This window comes from Vicugna pacos, chromosome 2, assembly GCF_048564905.1.
Source record: "Vicugna pacos chromosome 2, VicPac4, whole genome shotgun sequence".
NCBI classification, from domain to species: Eukaryota; Metazoa; Chordata; class Mammalia; order Artiodactyla; family Camelidae; genus Vicugna; species Vicugna pacos.
The window spans coordinates 17,287,476-17,303,774 of record NC_132988.1 but is presented as its reverse complement, the minus strand read 5'-3'; the positions used below and the strand labels follow the sequence as shown (position 1 = coordinate 17,303,774).

Here is a 16,299-nt window from a genome sequence, read left to right as displayed (position 1 = left end):
TATGCTTAAAAAATAGCTATTAGGCACAGCAATAATCTGGTCACTTAAAAAGTAATGAAGCATACTAGAATTCTGTCTGTAAATGTAAATGGTAAAAAACTCAGAAGCTGTTTTCCTTTGAACCATTTTACCCATTCCAAAGTAAAATGATCCCTCATCACTTGGACATTCCAGTAACAACTACTTTAGCTTGTCCTGCGCTCAATTACTCATTGAAATTTTATACTCCTACTTGTAAACATAAAACACTTTGGAGGAGTTAAACTTCCTCAACACATAGTCAAACCAGCTACCTACAACACTGAACTAAAAATATTATAACCAAAGAATATTCATAGCAGGATGCCTATTTCATGGTGTTAATAAACTAACATTTACTCTTCACTCATTTATTCATTTGACATCTAGTTACTGAGCTCCGCCCATGTGCCAGGCCCTGTTTAAGCCCTGGGGATACAGTGGCATACACACAGACACAGTCTTGTTCCCGTGGCATGTGCATTCCACTAGGGATGAAAACAGTCCACATATAAACTCCCAACACAAGATGAGGACCAGATGACAGCAGAAGTACACCCAGCTGATCTGATTGGGAATGAGTGTGGGTGGGTGAGACCTACTCAATTATGGGGTCAGGGAATGGTAGAGCAAGAAGGTCACATTTAAGGTGACACCTGCGTAACAAGAAGTATTAGCAATAAGGCTACACCGAGACGAGTGAGTGGTGGGGAGAAAGGTGAGACAAGGTCAGAGAGGTCAGCAAAGTCCAAACCATATAGGACTTTAGGCCATGATGAAATCTTTAGAGCTTATCATAAGAATAATGGGAAGCTCTTGGAGGTGAGTGTCCCCATGATCTGAGTTTTAAAAGATCACTCTGGTGGCTGAATTTGGTGGAATTCAAGGGGATATGAGAAGAGCAATTAGGAGACTATTCTAGCGACCTTGGTGAGAGATGATGGTGGCTATGCAATGAACAGAAGTAGCTGAACACAGGATATATTTTGGAATTATATCTGATAGGACATATTGATGGATTAGATGGGAAAGTAGTGGTGAAGGCAAGGTGAGACTCAAGGCTGCCTTGGTACCATTTAAGGAATTAAGGGAAGACTGGGGGAGGAATATTAGAAGGCAGTAGTGTGAGGGGCAAGAGAGGTAAAGCAAGAATCCACTTTGGGGCCATATCAACCTTGGAATGTCTATTATGTATCCAAGTAAATACATCAAGGAGGCAATTGGATATAAGTTTGAAGCTTAATGGAGAGGTCAGGGCTGGATTTCTAAATGTGATAGTCATCAGGTATTGCTAATATTTAAAGCTATAAGACCGGATCCAAATAATGTAGCTGGAGTAGCAACTCTAAGACCCACCCCTAGGATGACCCACCACCAAAAGTTTGAAAAAAGAAAACCAGCCAGCAAAGGAGACTAAGGCAGCATAGTCAAAGAGTTTGGAGAAAAACATGGAACATGGCATCCCAGAAGCCACAAGCACAGAAGATTCAAGAAGAAAGTGCTCAACTGCATCAAATAATGTGAAGACATCAAGCAAGATGAGGACACTAACATGACCATTAGATGTGGTAAAAATGGAGAACACTGGTCACAGTAGACAGATTTCAGTGAGTGCTGGGTCTGGAAACCTATTTAGAGTTAATTGAGGTAAGGATGGGATGTGGAAATATTGCAACAGGGCTTCTGGTCACTGTGAAGGGTAGAGGAAAACAGTATAGAATCTGGAGGAGGATAAGAAGTCAAGAGAAATACTAGAGTAGATACGAATGCTAGAGAGACTGACCCAATGGAAAAGAAGAAATTGATGATGTAGAAATAAAACATGCTTAACTGCTGGAGAAAGTCTTGAAACAAGGAAGAGGGGATGGTATCCAGAGCACAAGTGGATACAACACCCATAGATAAGAACAGGAACTCTCCACCCACTGCAATCGGAGGAAAGTCCCGGAGTGTGAGTTTATATATAAGCAGGTTGGTATATTTTGGAGTAGATGACAAAGGGTGATTCTGGGACTAGACAAAGAACACACTATAGGATATCAAAGCTAGTGGACATGAATTATGTAAGTATACATTTCTACTATCATCTTACAGAAGAATAAGCAGCATAAAGAGGAATTTGAGGATACACCTTAGACACTGCTTTTGCCTGATTGAAATTTGATTCATCAGTTTCTCCCCATTCCATCTTTGTATACTGAGGATCTGTGATGCACTAGTCTGATCATTCTACAATGCTACCGGGTAGGGAGCCAAACTCAGAATCTGTCTTCTGTGGCCAGTTCCATCCTACCATCTTGGTCCTCTCTACTTTTTTCTAGACTTCTAGGCTATATCTCATAGTACAATCAGCACTCTTTCATTCCATATTTATTTCCTGCTTGCATGTCTCATTGTCTCTAGTGGAGACAAGGATGAGACCAAGTATTTTACAATAAAATAACATTGTTTCTCCCTCTGTGAAAAAGCTAGTTTTAGGCACATAATAAATGCTTGTTGACCAATTTATTTTTTTTTACAGTTGGATGGCTAATAAAAAGTTTCATTAAGCAATTCCTTAGCTAACAGAATATGCATAATTCCTCACAGCATCTGCTGGGTGTTGCTGGGAGATGCTGAAATCAATTTTCTCCTTTACATGCTATTCAATTAGTTTGTCTGGGGCAAGGTCTAGAATGTATTATCACTCAAAAGCTTAATAGTGAGCTAAGTACAATTTCCCTTCCTACTAAAGTTTGCACTTACTATCTTAGGGAAAGAGCTTTGGTCTAAAACAGTATTCAAGCACAAGAAGCTTTAAAGAGAATGCAATAGTAAGGACTGAGAATTACCCAGTGCTACTTGTTTTCTGTAGCATAATAGGGATTTGAAATCAATTTGGTAATATCCTTAGTGAAAAAAAATTTGTTAAGAGAACACTCATCAGCATAGCTTATTTTGCATTGTCTTAGAACAATGTTTTCTTCAGTGCAGACTGAAAGCTAAGCATATTTTAAGTATATGGATGTCTAGTTTGTTAATATATATGAAGTACAGGTTTCATTTCAAATTTAATTCCTAATTCTTAAGCCAATTAGAGCTATTTGGATGTCATTATACTTAAGTCAGAATGCAAATATCACTCACACATTTTTATTTTAAGAAGGAATTATATCATCAGACAATATTGACCTTTAATTTATCCAACAGGTTACCATGAAAAATTAATAAATTAACAATTTAAATAGCCTTTAAAACCAACAGTCCCAAATACTACACTAGGTAGCCAACAGAGCTCCAAGGAAGACAGTGATGATAATTATTATAAAATTTTGTCACTCTATAAAATAAAGTAGCTACTGACAGAATGAACTATTCCATTTTTCCATGTTAAATATAAATTGACAAAGATCATATCTAATAAAAAGAAATGTATCTCAAGAGATTTAGAATTTTAGACTGAAAACTTACACCAAAAATATTACTAGGAATACTTCTTCAGTGGAATCCCATAGCATTAGACAGTACTAATAGAGATAATCTTTTAAAAGCTTTTATTGTATAAAATATGTTAATTGAATCATTTAATGAACTCTATAAGATGCACGTGTATATACAAGATTTCTATTTGTCAATGCTTACATCTAAAAATCTGGTAACAGAGTCACGAAGTCTATAGGTAAGAAATATTAAATCTTTTTAGCTATTATTCTGGGTTTCTATTTATTTCTCACTAACTTACATGGATTTTCATACTGTTTTTACTTGGACAGTAAATTAGGTTCCAACTAGCAGTAAAATGGCAAAGTTTCCATTGTTCATTAAAAAACAATAAATCCAGACAATTTAAAATTATTTTTAAATTAGCCAATAAACTATGTTCCATTAATTCTTTTTGTGGGTTCTTGGTGAAGGAAAGAATATAAAGATTTTTTTTTAATCACCAGGAAAAATAAGATATGAATCTCTTAAAGCTTTCTTTCTTCCCGATGAAGGCAATACATCTTAAAAATGGAAGTTATTAAGCAGTTAATGGCAAAGACTTAACTAAAATATTGCCAACATGATGGTATAATATCTTGGTAAATATGAGAATTTTGAAAGTCATAAAATTAAAGACTTTGATATGTGTAAGATCAATAGACGTGACTTATCACTATTTAATATAAGCTTTAATTTTTAAGTGCCATGTTCCAATGAAAAAGTGAACTGCACAGGAAAACTGAAATTTCAATAAAGAATCCAGACAAAAGAAACAAACTTTCTATTAAAGTACCGTTAAAAGGTTATACTTACGCGGCAACCTCCTCTTTTGACAATCCTTTGAAATTCACCTCCAGATAATGGTCTATGTCATCTTTTTCTTTGATCAGTTGAGACCTAAATGAAACGGAAAGCAATAATAAAGCACTGCCTCATTGAGTTGAAAATCTACCAAACGTGTAAAATGCCACCAGGAGAACAGAAATATTCAGGGTATAATACCATCGATAATAAATGTTCTGCAATAGCTATAGAGTTAGGTTGTTGACTGACAATTTCAAATTTTTAATTTTCTTGAATGGAGAGAGATAGGGAAGAATACCAAACTCAGTGTGTAAACAAATACAGTACCAACACATTAAAATAATCTGCGTTTTTAAAATAAATGGAGTTTTCCCCTCAAAGCTTATAAAATCTTCCATTTTATTCATGTTTAACTTTCCCAGTATAACTTTCCAACTACACAAGTCATATTCTGCTGGGCACAGGATCTTGAACTGAGAATACCTATTTGATACAAATATGTTAAATTATTGGTTGCAAACATTATGAAATTTTGCTCTGAAATGTTGTTTGTGTGGGTTTTTTGATTCACACATAAACTCAAATTATTACTAGTTCAAGATGCAAAGTGACTTTAAGAAGAGTTTACTGAGAAATATATCACATATGTAGTGTATTCAATTCTTGGCACCCTTCGCACCTTTAAAAATAAACACACTGTTAACATCTCAAGACAGTGGGAGTATGGGATACACAAATACCTATTTTTATTCAGAAGCTAATGAAGAATGTTGATACAAAATGTTGCCCTAAATGATTGTGGTAAAAATGTTCTCCTTTAATAAAATGAATGCAAAAATGTTTTTCTTTAAAATCTATCTTATTTTAAGGATGTGGGATTGGACTAAGTTTTCGCTCATGTTGAAAAGAAAATGTAATCTCAGTCATTACAAAAGACAGGAAGAACAAGCTTTTTCAGATTTTGTAAATATTTCACATTATTCAAAAGTAAAATGGAAGATAAGAATGTATATGCCAGAATTATGGATCTATTGAAAATTTTCTGTTTTTCAAATTACTTGAAAAGAAAATACAGTTCTCTACAATTCTGTTTTTTCAGTTTCTACAATTTTCAATTCTATTTCAAAAGAGTTTTTATGGTAGTTTAGCTGAATGTATTTATTTTGGCCCAGGGGTTTGGGTCTTTCCCAGAAATACCAAAAAATGAGGTAGGAGCCTTCTCAGAACAAAGTAGTTTCATAATACTTTGATCATTACACCTTGCAGGAATTGAAAGGTATGCATAAAAAATAAGCAAACCTACAAATTCAAATTATTTATACTGATAAAAATCAATAAAGCTGTAAGTGGAAATTTCTAAATAACACAATCTTAGTTAACATTCATAATTACGACAATGTACATCAAATTCCTGCCCGGTAGTTTCTCAACAACAACTCCAGAAGCTCAGCAGCCATTCACAGGCAGCAGTGGTTTGATGATGCATTTTCAAGCCCCAGGATCATTCCAGGAGCTAAACTATGCCTGCCAATTTACCCTGGTAGTAATTCTGTGCCACCCTTCCTCCAGAACAAAAATCAGTGCTCGAGACCTTGAGGTTTCTTTTTTAAAGCTTCTGCTTTTAATTCTCTACACATATTTTAAAAAGGAAATAGATTTCCAAAGCTTTATGGGAACCACTTTATAATGGTAATAGGGAACAAAATGATCAAATAAGCACTAGCTTGCTAAATAATTATAGTCTTAATATTTGAATGAGGTTCAGCAATCCTTTTGAAATGGCAAATTTGAATATTCTGAATATAACAACATACTTTTGTCTTTAATCAATGTTGTTTTCTGAGATATGCTACTGACATTTCTTATGGCAAGAAATTCATTCTCTAGGAAAAAAAAAACAAAAAACAAAAGCCAGGGTCTTGTACCTGGGAATATCTCTGGAGGAACACGGCAGCTTCTGTCGGGCCAAGGCCGTGAGCTTTGGGCGTGCCATGGGCAGTGGAGGCAGGGTGGTCATTCTGGACTACCAAAAAAATAAACAGAAACGGCATTTTAAAGAATAAAACTTTCAAAGAGTCTTTTAAGACATTATTAGTGATCCATAGTGAGTCATCTGAGCTGAGAATGCCCCTGCATGTGGAACTATAGCTCTGGTGTTCAGGAATAAAGCTCGGTGAGTGAATTCTGCAGGTAGCTTCCCTCATTATTTTCTTCTCCTCTCTGCCTTTCGGCCAATTTATTACTTGTCTGCATCTCCACCAGCAAGTCGATAAAAGAGAAAATCTGATAAATGAACTGAAGATTCAGACAATTCGGAGCTTTGGTATGAGTTTTGTTAATGGAGCTGGCTGCAATTAAAGAGTGAAGATTTTTAGAGCAGCTGTGGATTTCAAATACTCACACTTTGCTTTCCTGTTATTATTAATAATTAAAAACTGTTCATACTTTGCTGTTTTCTAAAAACTTTCTCACTCACAAATAAAGGCTTCGAAGTGATAAACGCTAAGAATTATCTCAACAAAGAGACAGAGGCCCTGAGGGAGCACATGACTCTAATAATGTATAAATCACTAAAAATGCAGTGGTTTAAAAAAGATTGTTTAAAAAGGAATCATTACATTATCTTTCACATTTTACGCGGGTCGGGAATTAGAAGACACACGGGGATGGCTTTTCTCTACTCCACGAAGACTGGGGCCTCTGCTGGGAAGACTCAGAAGCTTGGAGGTAACTGAATGGTGGGAAACAGGAATCATCTGTAAGTATCTTCACTCATGTATCTGGAGGTTGATGCTAACTATTAGCTGGGGCCTCAGCCGGGGCTGCCTGCCAGGATGTACATGCGACCTCCTCACATGGCTTAGGCTTCCTCACACCTTGGAAGCCCCAGACTTCTTAAGTGCAAATCAGGGCTCCAGAGGCAAGTGCCCAAAGAAAAGCCAGGTGGAAGCTGTATTCCCTTATAAGGTCTGGCTTTGGAAGTCACATAGCATCTCTTCCACTGTAAAAATAGGCCTGCCCAGATTTAAGGCTAATGAACATAGACACTTCTGTTGATGGGAACACATCAAAGTCACACTGTAGGAGGAACATGTGGGATGGAAAATATTGTTGTGGCCATCTTTGGGAAATGCAGTGTGTCACAGTGGACAAAGTAAGAACAATAACGAAAGTGGGTCTATAAAATCAAGTTATCGAAAACTTACTGCAAAGAGGAAGAGGTGTGGGCATGATGCTGGTGGACTTAGAACAGAAAAATTGTCACACTTTGCAAGGGCTTTCAGATGCAAAAGAACCCACCTTCTACGTGTTAGAGAGGCATCTAAAAGGCCAGAGCCTCTTGATTCCACCAGCATCATGTCTGCCAGATTTGACCTCTACCATTAGTCTCACAAGCACCTGGAAGGCTTGTTTCAGGTTTTAAATCACCTATGTCTAGTAGTTACTAGCTCTGTGACCTAGGGAAAATCACCATCAATCTGAGCTTTAAATAAATTCAACACATATTTATTAAGCTACTATTTGGTGCCAGTTACTGTTCTAGGTGCTGAAGATGCAGCAGTGAAGAAAAAGACAAAAATCTCTGGCCTCACAGAATTTACATTATAGGATGGATGTGGTGGGGAAACAGACAATACCCAAATAAGCAATATACATACAAGATGAGATTACGATAGGATCAATAGCTAAAAATACATCGTTTGAAATTCAGTGTAGAAAGGGGTAGTCTTCTGTTTCTGAAAAAAAGATTATTACCCCAGCGTGGAAATAATTATTTGCATAATTAAAGAGAAAATTCTAATGGACATCAGGGTCATACTTTAGATTTAATACAATATGAATATTATTACCTAGGTTATCAGAGCATGATATGATCCACGAAACATTAGGTCTACTTATTTTTATACAGTTATAGCTTTAAAGTACCCAGTCCAAACAGCTAATGTTAGTCCTCTCCTCCAAAATAATTAGAAACATAATGTTTTATTCATCATAACTTTATAATATAGTGACTTAATTCTTTTGTATTTAAAAAATCATTTTTCTGATCAGATATTATATCAAATCGTTCAGTTAACTGCTTAACCAGAACTTACTAAATGGCAAAATATTGTGCAGAACATGTGGTAAGAAGGTGTAACTAATATAGGGTTAGATCTTCTCATGCACAGGTTTGAGGGGGCAGCAAAGGCTCCCTGGACCTACCTCTCATGGGCCTATGTCAGACAGCTGTGAAGACTCTGTGTTCCAGAGCCTTCTAATGTTATGGAGCAAATCTGAGCCATCTCAGTTCTTAACCCAGACCTGTCTGTGCCTATGGATTTTGGAAGGGAGAGAAAATAATGCCTGTGCTTGCTTCAGTCCAGGGGTTCCTTCCTTGGCCAATTAAGACTCTGTTCTGAGAATCCCCACTTTGCTTAACAAGGGCACTGAGGCAAGGGTGATCTCTGCATAATTGCAGAGACCTTTGAAAGGTTCCCCAAGGAACTTCAAAAGGTGAAAAAAGTAATTTTTCCAAATACTAGGAAGACCCACCCAGTGACTTGTACACAGACACAGGGGAGACCGAACTCCAAAAACTCTGACCTAGCACCCCCAAACTGATCCAGCTGGTGATTTAAAATTTATCCTTACCCAGGCGGGGACATGGAGGCAAGAGTAATAGCTCAGTGGTAGAGCACATGCTTAGTATGCATGAGGTCCTGGGTTCAATTCCCAGTACCTCCATCAAAAAAAAAAAAAGTCCTTATTGATGTTCACTTGGGTTAGACTCTTTTTGCTAGAAAATAAAAGCATCTAATGAACTCATATGCAAATGTGATACACGGAGAGGAACACATCTCCTTTGTTACGCAGATCAACTGTGATTTTTTTTTTCAAAATCTGAGTCAACGTTTCCAACCATTAAAGTTTCAGCTGCCAGTTCCTTCATTTTGCTCTCCTCTGATCTGAGAACATTAGCAGCAGGAGCACCTTTACTCTTAAATTTAGTTTAATGTAAGTATTGCAAGCCCTGCTGGCAAGCCTCAAGGCACAGCTCTGAATAGGGGGCGGTCAGAGCTGAATGATAAAGTGGAAAAAAAGTTATTAACTGTGTGGCGGAAAAAAATAGCCCTTAACTCATCTATGGTGGAAGTTTAAGCTCAGAGTTAGGGTGAAAGTTGACAGGCTCGCTTTGCTGTTCTGAACCCTACATCCTCCCTGCCTTTGTCCACTGGGAAAGGGGGTTTTGTTTTTCACAATCAATACATGGCTACATGAAAGTATTTTGTTTTACACAATAGGTAATGTGTGAACTGAGCTTTATGACACATATAATATTTGAAATGCATCATCAAAGACGTAAAGGGATACAGTAACAATTTATTTTCTTATCTAAGTAACCACCATATCTTTTATGTTCTATTAAGTTCAGTCTCATTTATGCTGAATTTTCTTAAAGTGGGAAGTAGCTGCATCCTAGCATCTAGCGGGGGAAATGAGTGAGAAAAAAACGCAGGTATGCTTAGGCACCTGTCATTTCAGGCTAAAATTATACCTGTTGCGTGAAAAAAGCCTTTTGCAGTTTGTTAAGGTGAGTTGTATCACTTCCCTGGTTTGATCCAGTGTTCCCAGCTCCTGGGTGAGCTCCAGCCAGGATGAATGGGACTAGTGCTGGGGGTGACTGATCTGGGGGTGACTGATCTAGGTCTGAAGCAGAAATGGAACACAGCATCCTCAACAGTGACACTTCATCAGGGTTCTCTTAGCTCAACGCCACGGAGGAAATCACACAAGATGGGTGCGGCTGCAGGTAGAGGAACGGTTCAGATTCAGGTGCGTAAGGGAGGATGATGAGAGGCACTTCTCTGGCTGGTACCAAAATGAATGGAGCCCCAGGAGGTTAGGGTGAAGCCGTCTGTTAGGGAACTCAGAGGCAGCTCCCCTAGTGCTACCAAATGGGCAGTGCTACTTTGTGGCACCACAGGTGCTGAGACAAAGATCAAAAGGCTGCCTGAAGCCATTCTACTGTTGGTATTCAGAAGAGATTGGGTGGAATTCTTTGATCTCCTGGTTGGCGCCGGTATCACAGTTACAGTCTCTAAGTTTGGCCCCCACGTGCAAAGACAAATGAGAATGGAGAAATACAGGATGAAAGGTTTGAGAGGGGTGCATAAGGCTGAATGTGTCCCATGGTGTGAGTTTAAGTTTCTGGCCCCTAAGTAAAATTCTTCAAAGAGTAACCCCGTTGCCCACGATCCCCAGAGATACCCTCATCAGGAAACACAAAGGAAGGGGAGGCTGAGAGTTGTATAGACAGAGGCTACTTGGGGAGTGACTATGTCTGAGGCTGACCACTGTCTCCAGAATTCAGTCACTTTGGGGTAAAAGCTGATATGTGAGAAATAAAACCAATAAACCACAGCAAGCAAATGTATCATGTGTCATCAAGAAAGTTCAAAATGAATACGTTTTTACTATCAACAAAAGCACTTATAAGAATTAGATCTTTTCATATTATCATAAGCTCTTTTACTATGAAAGTTTAAAGAAAACTACAGAAGAAATATCAATAATTTGCTCCTGAAAAGAGTAAAAGAAAATCACATAAAATAGTGAATAGAATCAGTAAATGTTTATCCCTTGTATCATAATTTTTGGACATTTCTAGCATTTGGTAATTAGGTAGGTTGTTAAATAAAATAAATAGAAATCACACATTTCCTACTAACTGACTTTATGGATGATTAAATCAAAATTTAAAGCTGGAAAAAGTGTTTGAAGGCAGGCCACGTTTCATTCGACTTACATTTGGAGATTACTGCTGAAGGTCTCTCCAGGCTTACAGACTTCAGCCTAAAAATCAGGAAGCAAAGAATAGTAGCAAAAGAGAGGAGAGAAAAGTTAAAAATTGGTTAAGAGAATAACCCCTTCCTGCTCCAATCATAGAATAAGATTTATTCATAAAACAAACGCCAGGTACTTACTACGTATTTAGAAAAAAAAAACCCAGCTGTAATAGCTGAATTATTATGTTAATGATTAAAAAAGCAAACCATAAAAAAAAATCCCAAAGTATAGCTCCTATAGGAGAAACTAATCGCTAATTCAATGAAAGGCCAATACATCTAAAATATGTGTATGTAGTGACAGATTCTCATACAAACGTGACTAAGGGACCATTTGATCTCTCAAACGGGGTTATCTACCAAAATCGAGAGCACCCCAGCTCCTTTTGTGCTGTTACTTAGTTCTGAACAGGACTAATCGATTTATTGCTACTCCTGTTTATTTTTCCCACTGCCCTCACAGCGTGAACTGGGCGGCGGGCGGGTAGAGAGCCTTTCCCGGCTCCTCCTATTTATTTCTTGAGGTAAAAGGTGAGGGCCTTGGCTCAGGAAGCTTGACTCTCTAGCCGTCTGCTGAGGAAGGTCTGTGGGGTCCGAAGAGGGACCGCCTGGAAGAACAACCCGTCTCTTCCAGGACTTTGTCACGAACCTCGATGGACTGGCCCTGGGGAACAGCTCTGGTTTTCCGTTCCGCCGAAGTGAGTCCCCCACCGGTGGCACGACCCGGGCGCCGGCGCTGCCGGGTCTTTCCGCGCTGATTCAGACCCCGCGCAGCCCGCGCTGAGAGGACGCGAGAGCGTCTCCAGGGATACAGAGGGGGAGGGGCGGGAGGGCAGGGGCGGGGTTAGGCTAAACCGGGGCTCCGGATTGGGGCAGCTTCCAGGCTCCCAGGCGCGGGGGCGGAGCCCTGAGGGGGCGGAGCCTCTTGGGGCTGGGCGGAGCCTCTTGGGGCTGGGCGGAGCCTCCAGATCTAGCAGGTTTTTTCCGCCAGACCGCTGTCAGAAGTTAGACTGCTTTCAGAAATTAGTTCACCTAACCCAAGGGCCTCAAGTTTGCCGCCCTGAATCATTTCCTTCGTGGCAATATATTCTCAATATTTTGCAACGTTTCCCTGTCGTCCACTGATTGATGAAAAAACGCTCACCTTGGCATTCAAAACACCCAAGACCCGAAGCCAATTGTTCATGCTGGAGAAATCATTCATTCTCATCTTCCTCAGCCTCTGTGGCAGTCAGAACCATCTCCCTGCCCCACGTAAACACCTTTCCCAATCCTGTCTCCAGAGAGATAATCCAAGTTTGAGTTGTGAGCTAAAAACTCAAGGTCTTTTTCACACTCTCCCTGCGTCCTGTCCATATATATATATATATTTAAATTCTTACCCCAAACTCTCGATTTTATGTTTGCAACGACTTAACGCCAGCCTCGTTAATCCCAGCCCACGATTCCATCCCTTCTCTCACATGCAAGTGTAAGGACGTGAGCGTCCTTGCTCATTGTCTGGTACAGATGGAGGGAAAAAGAGTGAGACTTGCTGCTTATTACTCCTCAAATATAGATGTGCTGGAAAGTGGGGCTTTTATTCATGCCTACTGTCACAGCCTGTAGGAGAGTGAGCTAGCAATACTGTTCACGCCAGTCATTCTATTAACCAAAAATCGATTCTGTTCAGAGTACAAGCATAACAACCATAACCACACTTCCATTCCAACATCCAATTTGCTGCAATAAATTGCTAAATGATTTCCACCGAGGAAGGGCACATTACATATTCAATTGATCACTGTGACTACCTGTGACTGGGCTCTCTGTGATCTCTCACATCAGTAAGGTCCATTCTGTTCTCATGAACTCATTTCCCACTTTCCAGCAGCTCCTTAACACAACTCCACTGTGACCTGTGTGAATTCTGTGCCAGTGCTCCTTGCCTTTTCAGCTTTGAGGTCTGTGAATTCCATGCACCTTCCTTTACGCATCAGTGCTACAGATGTCAATCCATATTTAAGAAAGAAGAACTAGATGTCTGGTCTGAATTTCTTCTATCTGTTGTCTAAATAGGACTGTTTTTCTCCAAGTTTCCTCCCCTAGGGAGAATTTTCATAGTGAATGAGGCAGGCAAGTCACGTCTCCTTGAGTTTCTTTTCGGGTTAGAGCTTAGGGAACCAGCTGTCATGAGTGAGATTGCTAGGTCATATGGTAGTTCTATTTTTAATTTTTTGAGAACTTCCATATGTTTTCCATAATGACTGTACCAATTTGCATTCCCATCAACAATGTACAAGGGTTCCCTTTTCACCCAAGGGTCTCATATACTCCACCACATAGCCAAAATAGGCTATGTAACCAGGCAAAACAGGTGCAGATTATCAATCCACATATTTTTAATAAGCAATGTAGACAAGCTAGTCCAGAGTGCTTTCAGGGGATTTTCAGACTTTAAATAGCACATTCAATGTCACTAGCCAGTACATTTCATTCGTATCTTGGCTGAGGGAGAGCACCATGGCTCTAGGTATCCCTGGAGTTAAAGAAAAGCTGCCATGGATCAAGCTGCAAGCTAACCCCACACTTCCCTACCAAAACTGTAAATCAAAAGTAGTGCTGAATCACTGATGGAATCTCAGACTTGAAAAACTTAAGAGTGATAATTCTTCGTATATTTCCATTTAATACACTGGTTTAGTTGGACAAAATAGATTTGTGTTTTGAAGAATGAAAAGTTAATCAAATGGTAGTTCTCACTGCACTGCTGTTCTAACCAGAGCCCTCTTGCTGGGGCACCTGGTATATGGCACATAACCCCCTGATCTTACATTTTGATTAACAGACAACAAACAGAAGCAATTTGCCTTTACCTAGCAGGGACAGCAGTGCACTTTTATTTTTTAACTCAGTAATCTGTCAACTCTGAATCTTTGCTGCAGTTTAATTCACAGGGACCTTAATTATCTTACCGTCTCACAGACTGTCAGGCTAGATCACCGCACTCACAGGTTATCTGATACAATCTGGAGAACAAGAAATATCAGGCACCCTCCATGCCTTGGCACTATAAATACACGCCAAAATGAATGATGTACATCTTGTGAAAATACAGGAGTCTCTCCCCTTGGTGAAGTTTGCGATGGGGGGTTAGATGGATGGATACTACAATGGAAAGAATAATTTGCTGAAAATGTACACACCCAACCAAAATGTTTATTTGCTTATCTTTGGATTTCGGAGTCTGATGAGAATTATGGCCTCTCATCGTGTCTGCAGCAATATCCTGCACTTATATAATAACCACAATTCTTGTTTTCTAGCCCCAGGATCTGCCCCGATATCAGTTCTTCCCATGTCTGGTTCACAATGGTTTTATGGGCCTTTAATATCATTCTAATAAATTAATTTTTCAAAAGTTAGCCAGAGTTGATTTTTATTCCTTACAACTAAAGAATACTAACTTAACATAATAATTAGGGAAGTATTACAAATGAGATAATAAAATTTCATCTCACATTAGTAGGTATTAATTACAGATAATATCAATTATTCACATTAAACACTTGAGAATATTATATGCTTTCTAAAGTAATTGCTGAAACTCAAGATTCCATTAAGAAATTGCACTAAAGTGTGTATACTACTATATTTATTTTTCTATTGTTACATAGAGATTTGATAAAATTAGGCCACAATATCCTGTTTATATTGTCAAATGATGATGAGTTTTTGACCTGGCTGAAAATATTATAAAACCTTTTTGAGGTTTAAATGTTTTCCAATTGTACAATAAATCAGGTGGGGAAATCTAGTTAATATTTATCGATCTTACATAAACAGTGCCCTGCACTAGATATTCTAGGGTAAAAACAAAGAGCGGTTTGCTTATTGATGCTTGCAAGTAATAATTTTTATGCTGAATTTAGAGTTGAAAGCCTTTTTATAGATTTTACCAGTATATATAACACCCTTGTAATTGTCATAAATGTTTTACAGTTAAAAGAATCTAGGAAAATAGCTTTTCAGATTCAATCAGACAGAATCAGTGAAGAGTTTTCAAATTATGCGTTCTCAAATTGTCCTTTTGTTTGGCAAGATTTGGTAAAATGAAAATAGACTGGAACAGGAGAAGCAGCAAACTGAAGGCGTTATACTCAGGCATCCCAAGGCTAGGAATGAGCACATGTGAAAGCTGAGGGTCTGGGAAATGATTTCCTTCAAACCATCAACATTTAAGACGCCTGGGAAGTCTTCAGGAGTTCTTCAGCTTGAAAACCTTCTTGAATATCTAATGTATGTTTCCTTGGTTTTAATCTAGTTTTAGTTGTTTTTTTCTTAATGTGTACAAACCACACTGTTTTAAAATACAAAGTACACAAAGAACCAACTTTCTTTAATAATGTCTTATAAATATCGGTTGGTGTTAAAACTTACTTGCTCATTTTTTTTCCAGCAATTTCACACTTTTGGTTCTGACTGGTGCAATTCTGTTTTCTCAGACTGCTAGATCTGCTAGTTAAAAAATTATCATTTGAACTTGAAACTACATATACGCTTTATTGTTCATTTTATTCATTATTTTGCACTTTCACACATTGGATAAAGGTATGGTGGTAATGTTTTCCACAAGTGGAAACAAAGTTCCACAAAATAATATGTTTCAGTAGTTGTCAAATCTCTTGAAATCATAATTATCTGTGTATATAATAAGAAATATATACATGCATATACATCCATCCAGCTACTTATGTATACAAATCCCATTCTAAGATATTAAGAGGTATATCAGTATTTTTCCAATGCAATTCAGAAATGAAATTCCCCATTCTTCAAGGACAAAGGCTTAACTGTGTATATGCAAGGAGAGTTCTAAGTTCACAAACAAAAATCTAGAATATAACAACATTTTTGGAAGACTGTTATAAACAAGATGACAAATATCACATTTAGTAAAATTCTACTATAACTTCCAGTTCAGTCTCACAGGGTAATAACTTATTGAATAAAAGTATAAATAAAAACTGAATTAAACATACCAGAAAAAAACAGAAAGTAGCAGTCTTAAACATGAAATTTGAAAGTCTAAATCCATCCCTTTATCCATCCATCCATCCATCATGTTAACAAACCAGGTGGTCTGCTAGGGTAGAATATAAAGGTAAGTCATGTCCTCAGTGAACTCAGAGCTTAGAAACAAAGA

General features: G+C 38.2%; 1 protein-coding gene and 1 non-coding gene across 6 annotated transcripts in view; one reads left to right on the top strand and one right to left on the bottom strand.

Moving 5' to 3' along the window:
* The window catches only part of TTC29 (tetratricopeptide repeat domain 29), a 210,675-nt gene extending 198,745 nt beyond the window's left edge, over nt 1-11,930 (bottom strand). For 3 of the 5 annotated variants that reach the window (XR_012079909.1, XM_072976073.1, XM_072976083.1), the window contains exons 1-4: nt 11,764-11,900; nt 11,075-11,121; nt 6,210-6,307; nt 4,294-4,377 (exon numbers count right to left, since the gene is read on the bottom strand). Coding sequence is in view for 4 of the 5 variants with exons in the window: in XM_072976073.1 (XP_072832174.1) it covers nt 4,294-4,377; nt 6,210-6,301 (176 nt within the window). In the remaining variant the exon portion in view is untranslated. Of the gene's footprint in view, nt 1-4,293; nt 4,378-6,209; nt 6,308-11,074; nt 11,122-11,763 lie in introns of all 5 variants that reach the window. The other 2 variants (XM_031692490.2, XM_072976075.1) reach the window with 2 other exon arrangements.
* Nucleotides 8,934-9,012, top strand: TRNAT-AGU (transfer RNA threonine (anticodon AGU)). Its single transcript has one exon. It is a non-coding gene; the product is annotated as a tRNA-Thr (tRNA).
* Nucleotides 11,931-16,299: the final 4,369 nt, after the last annotated feature.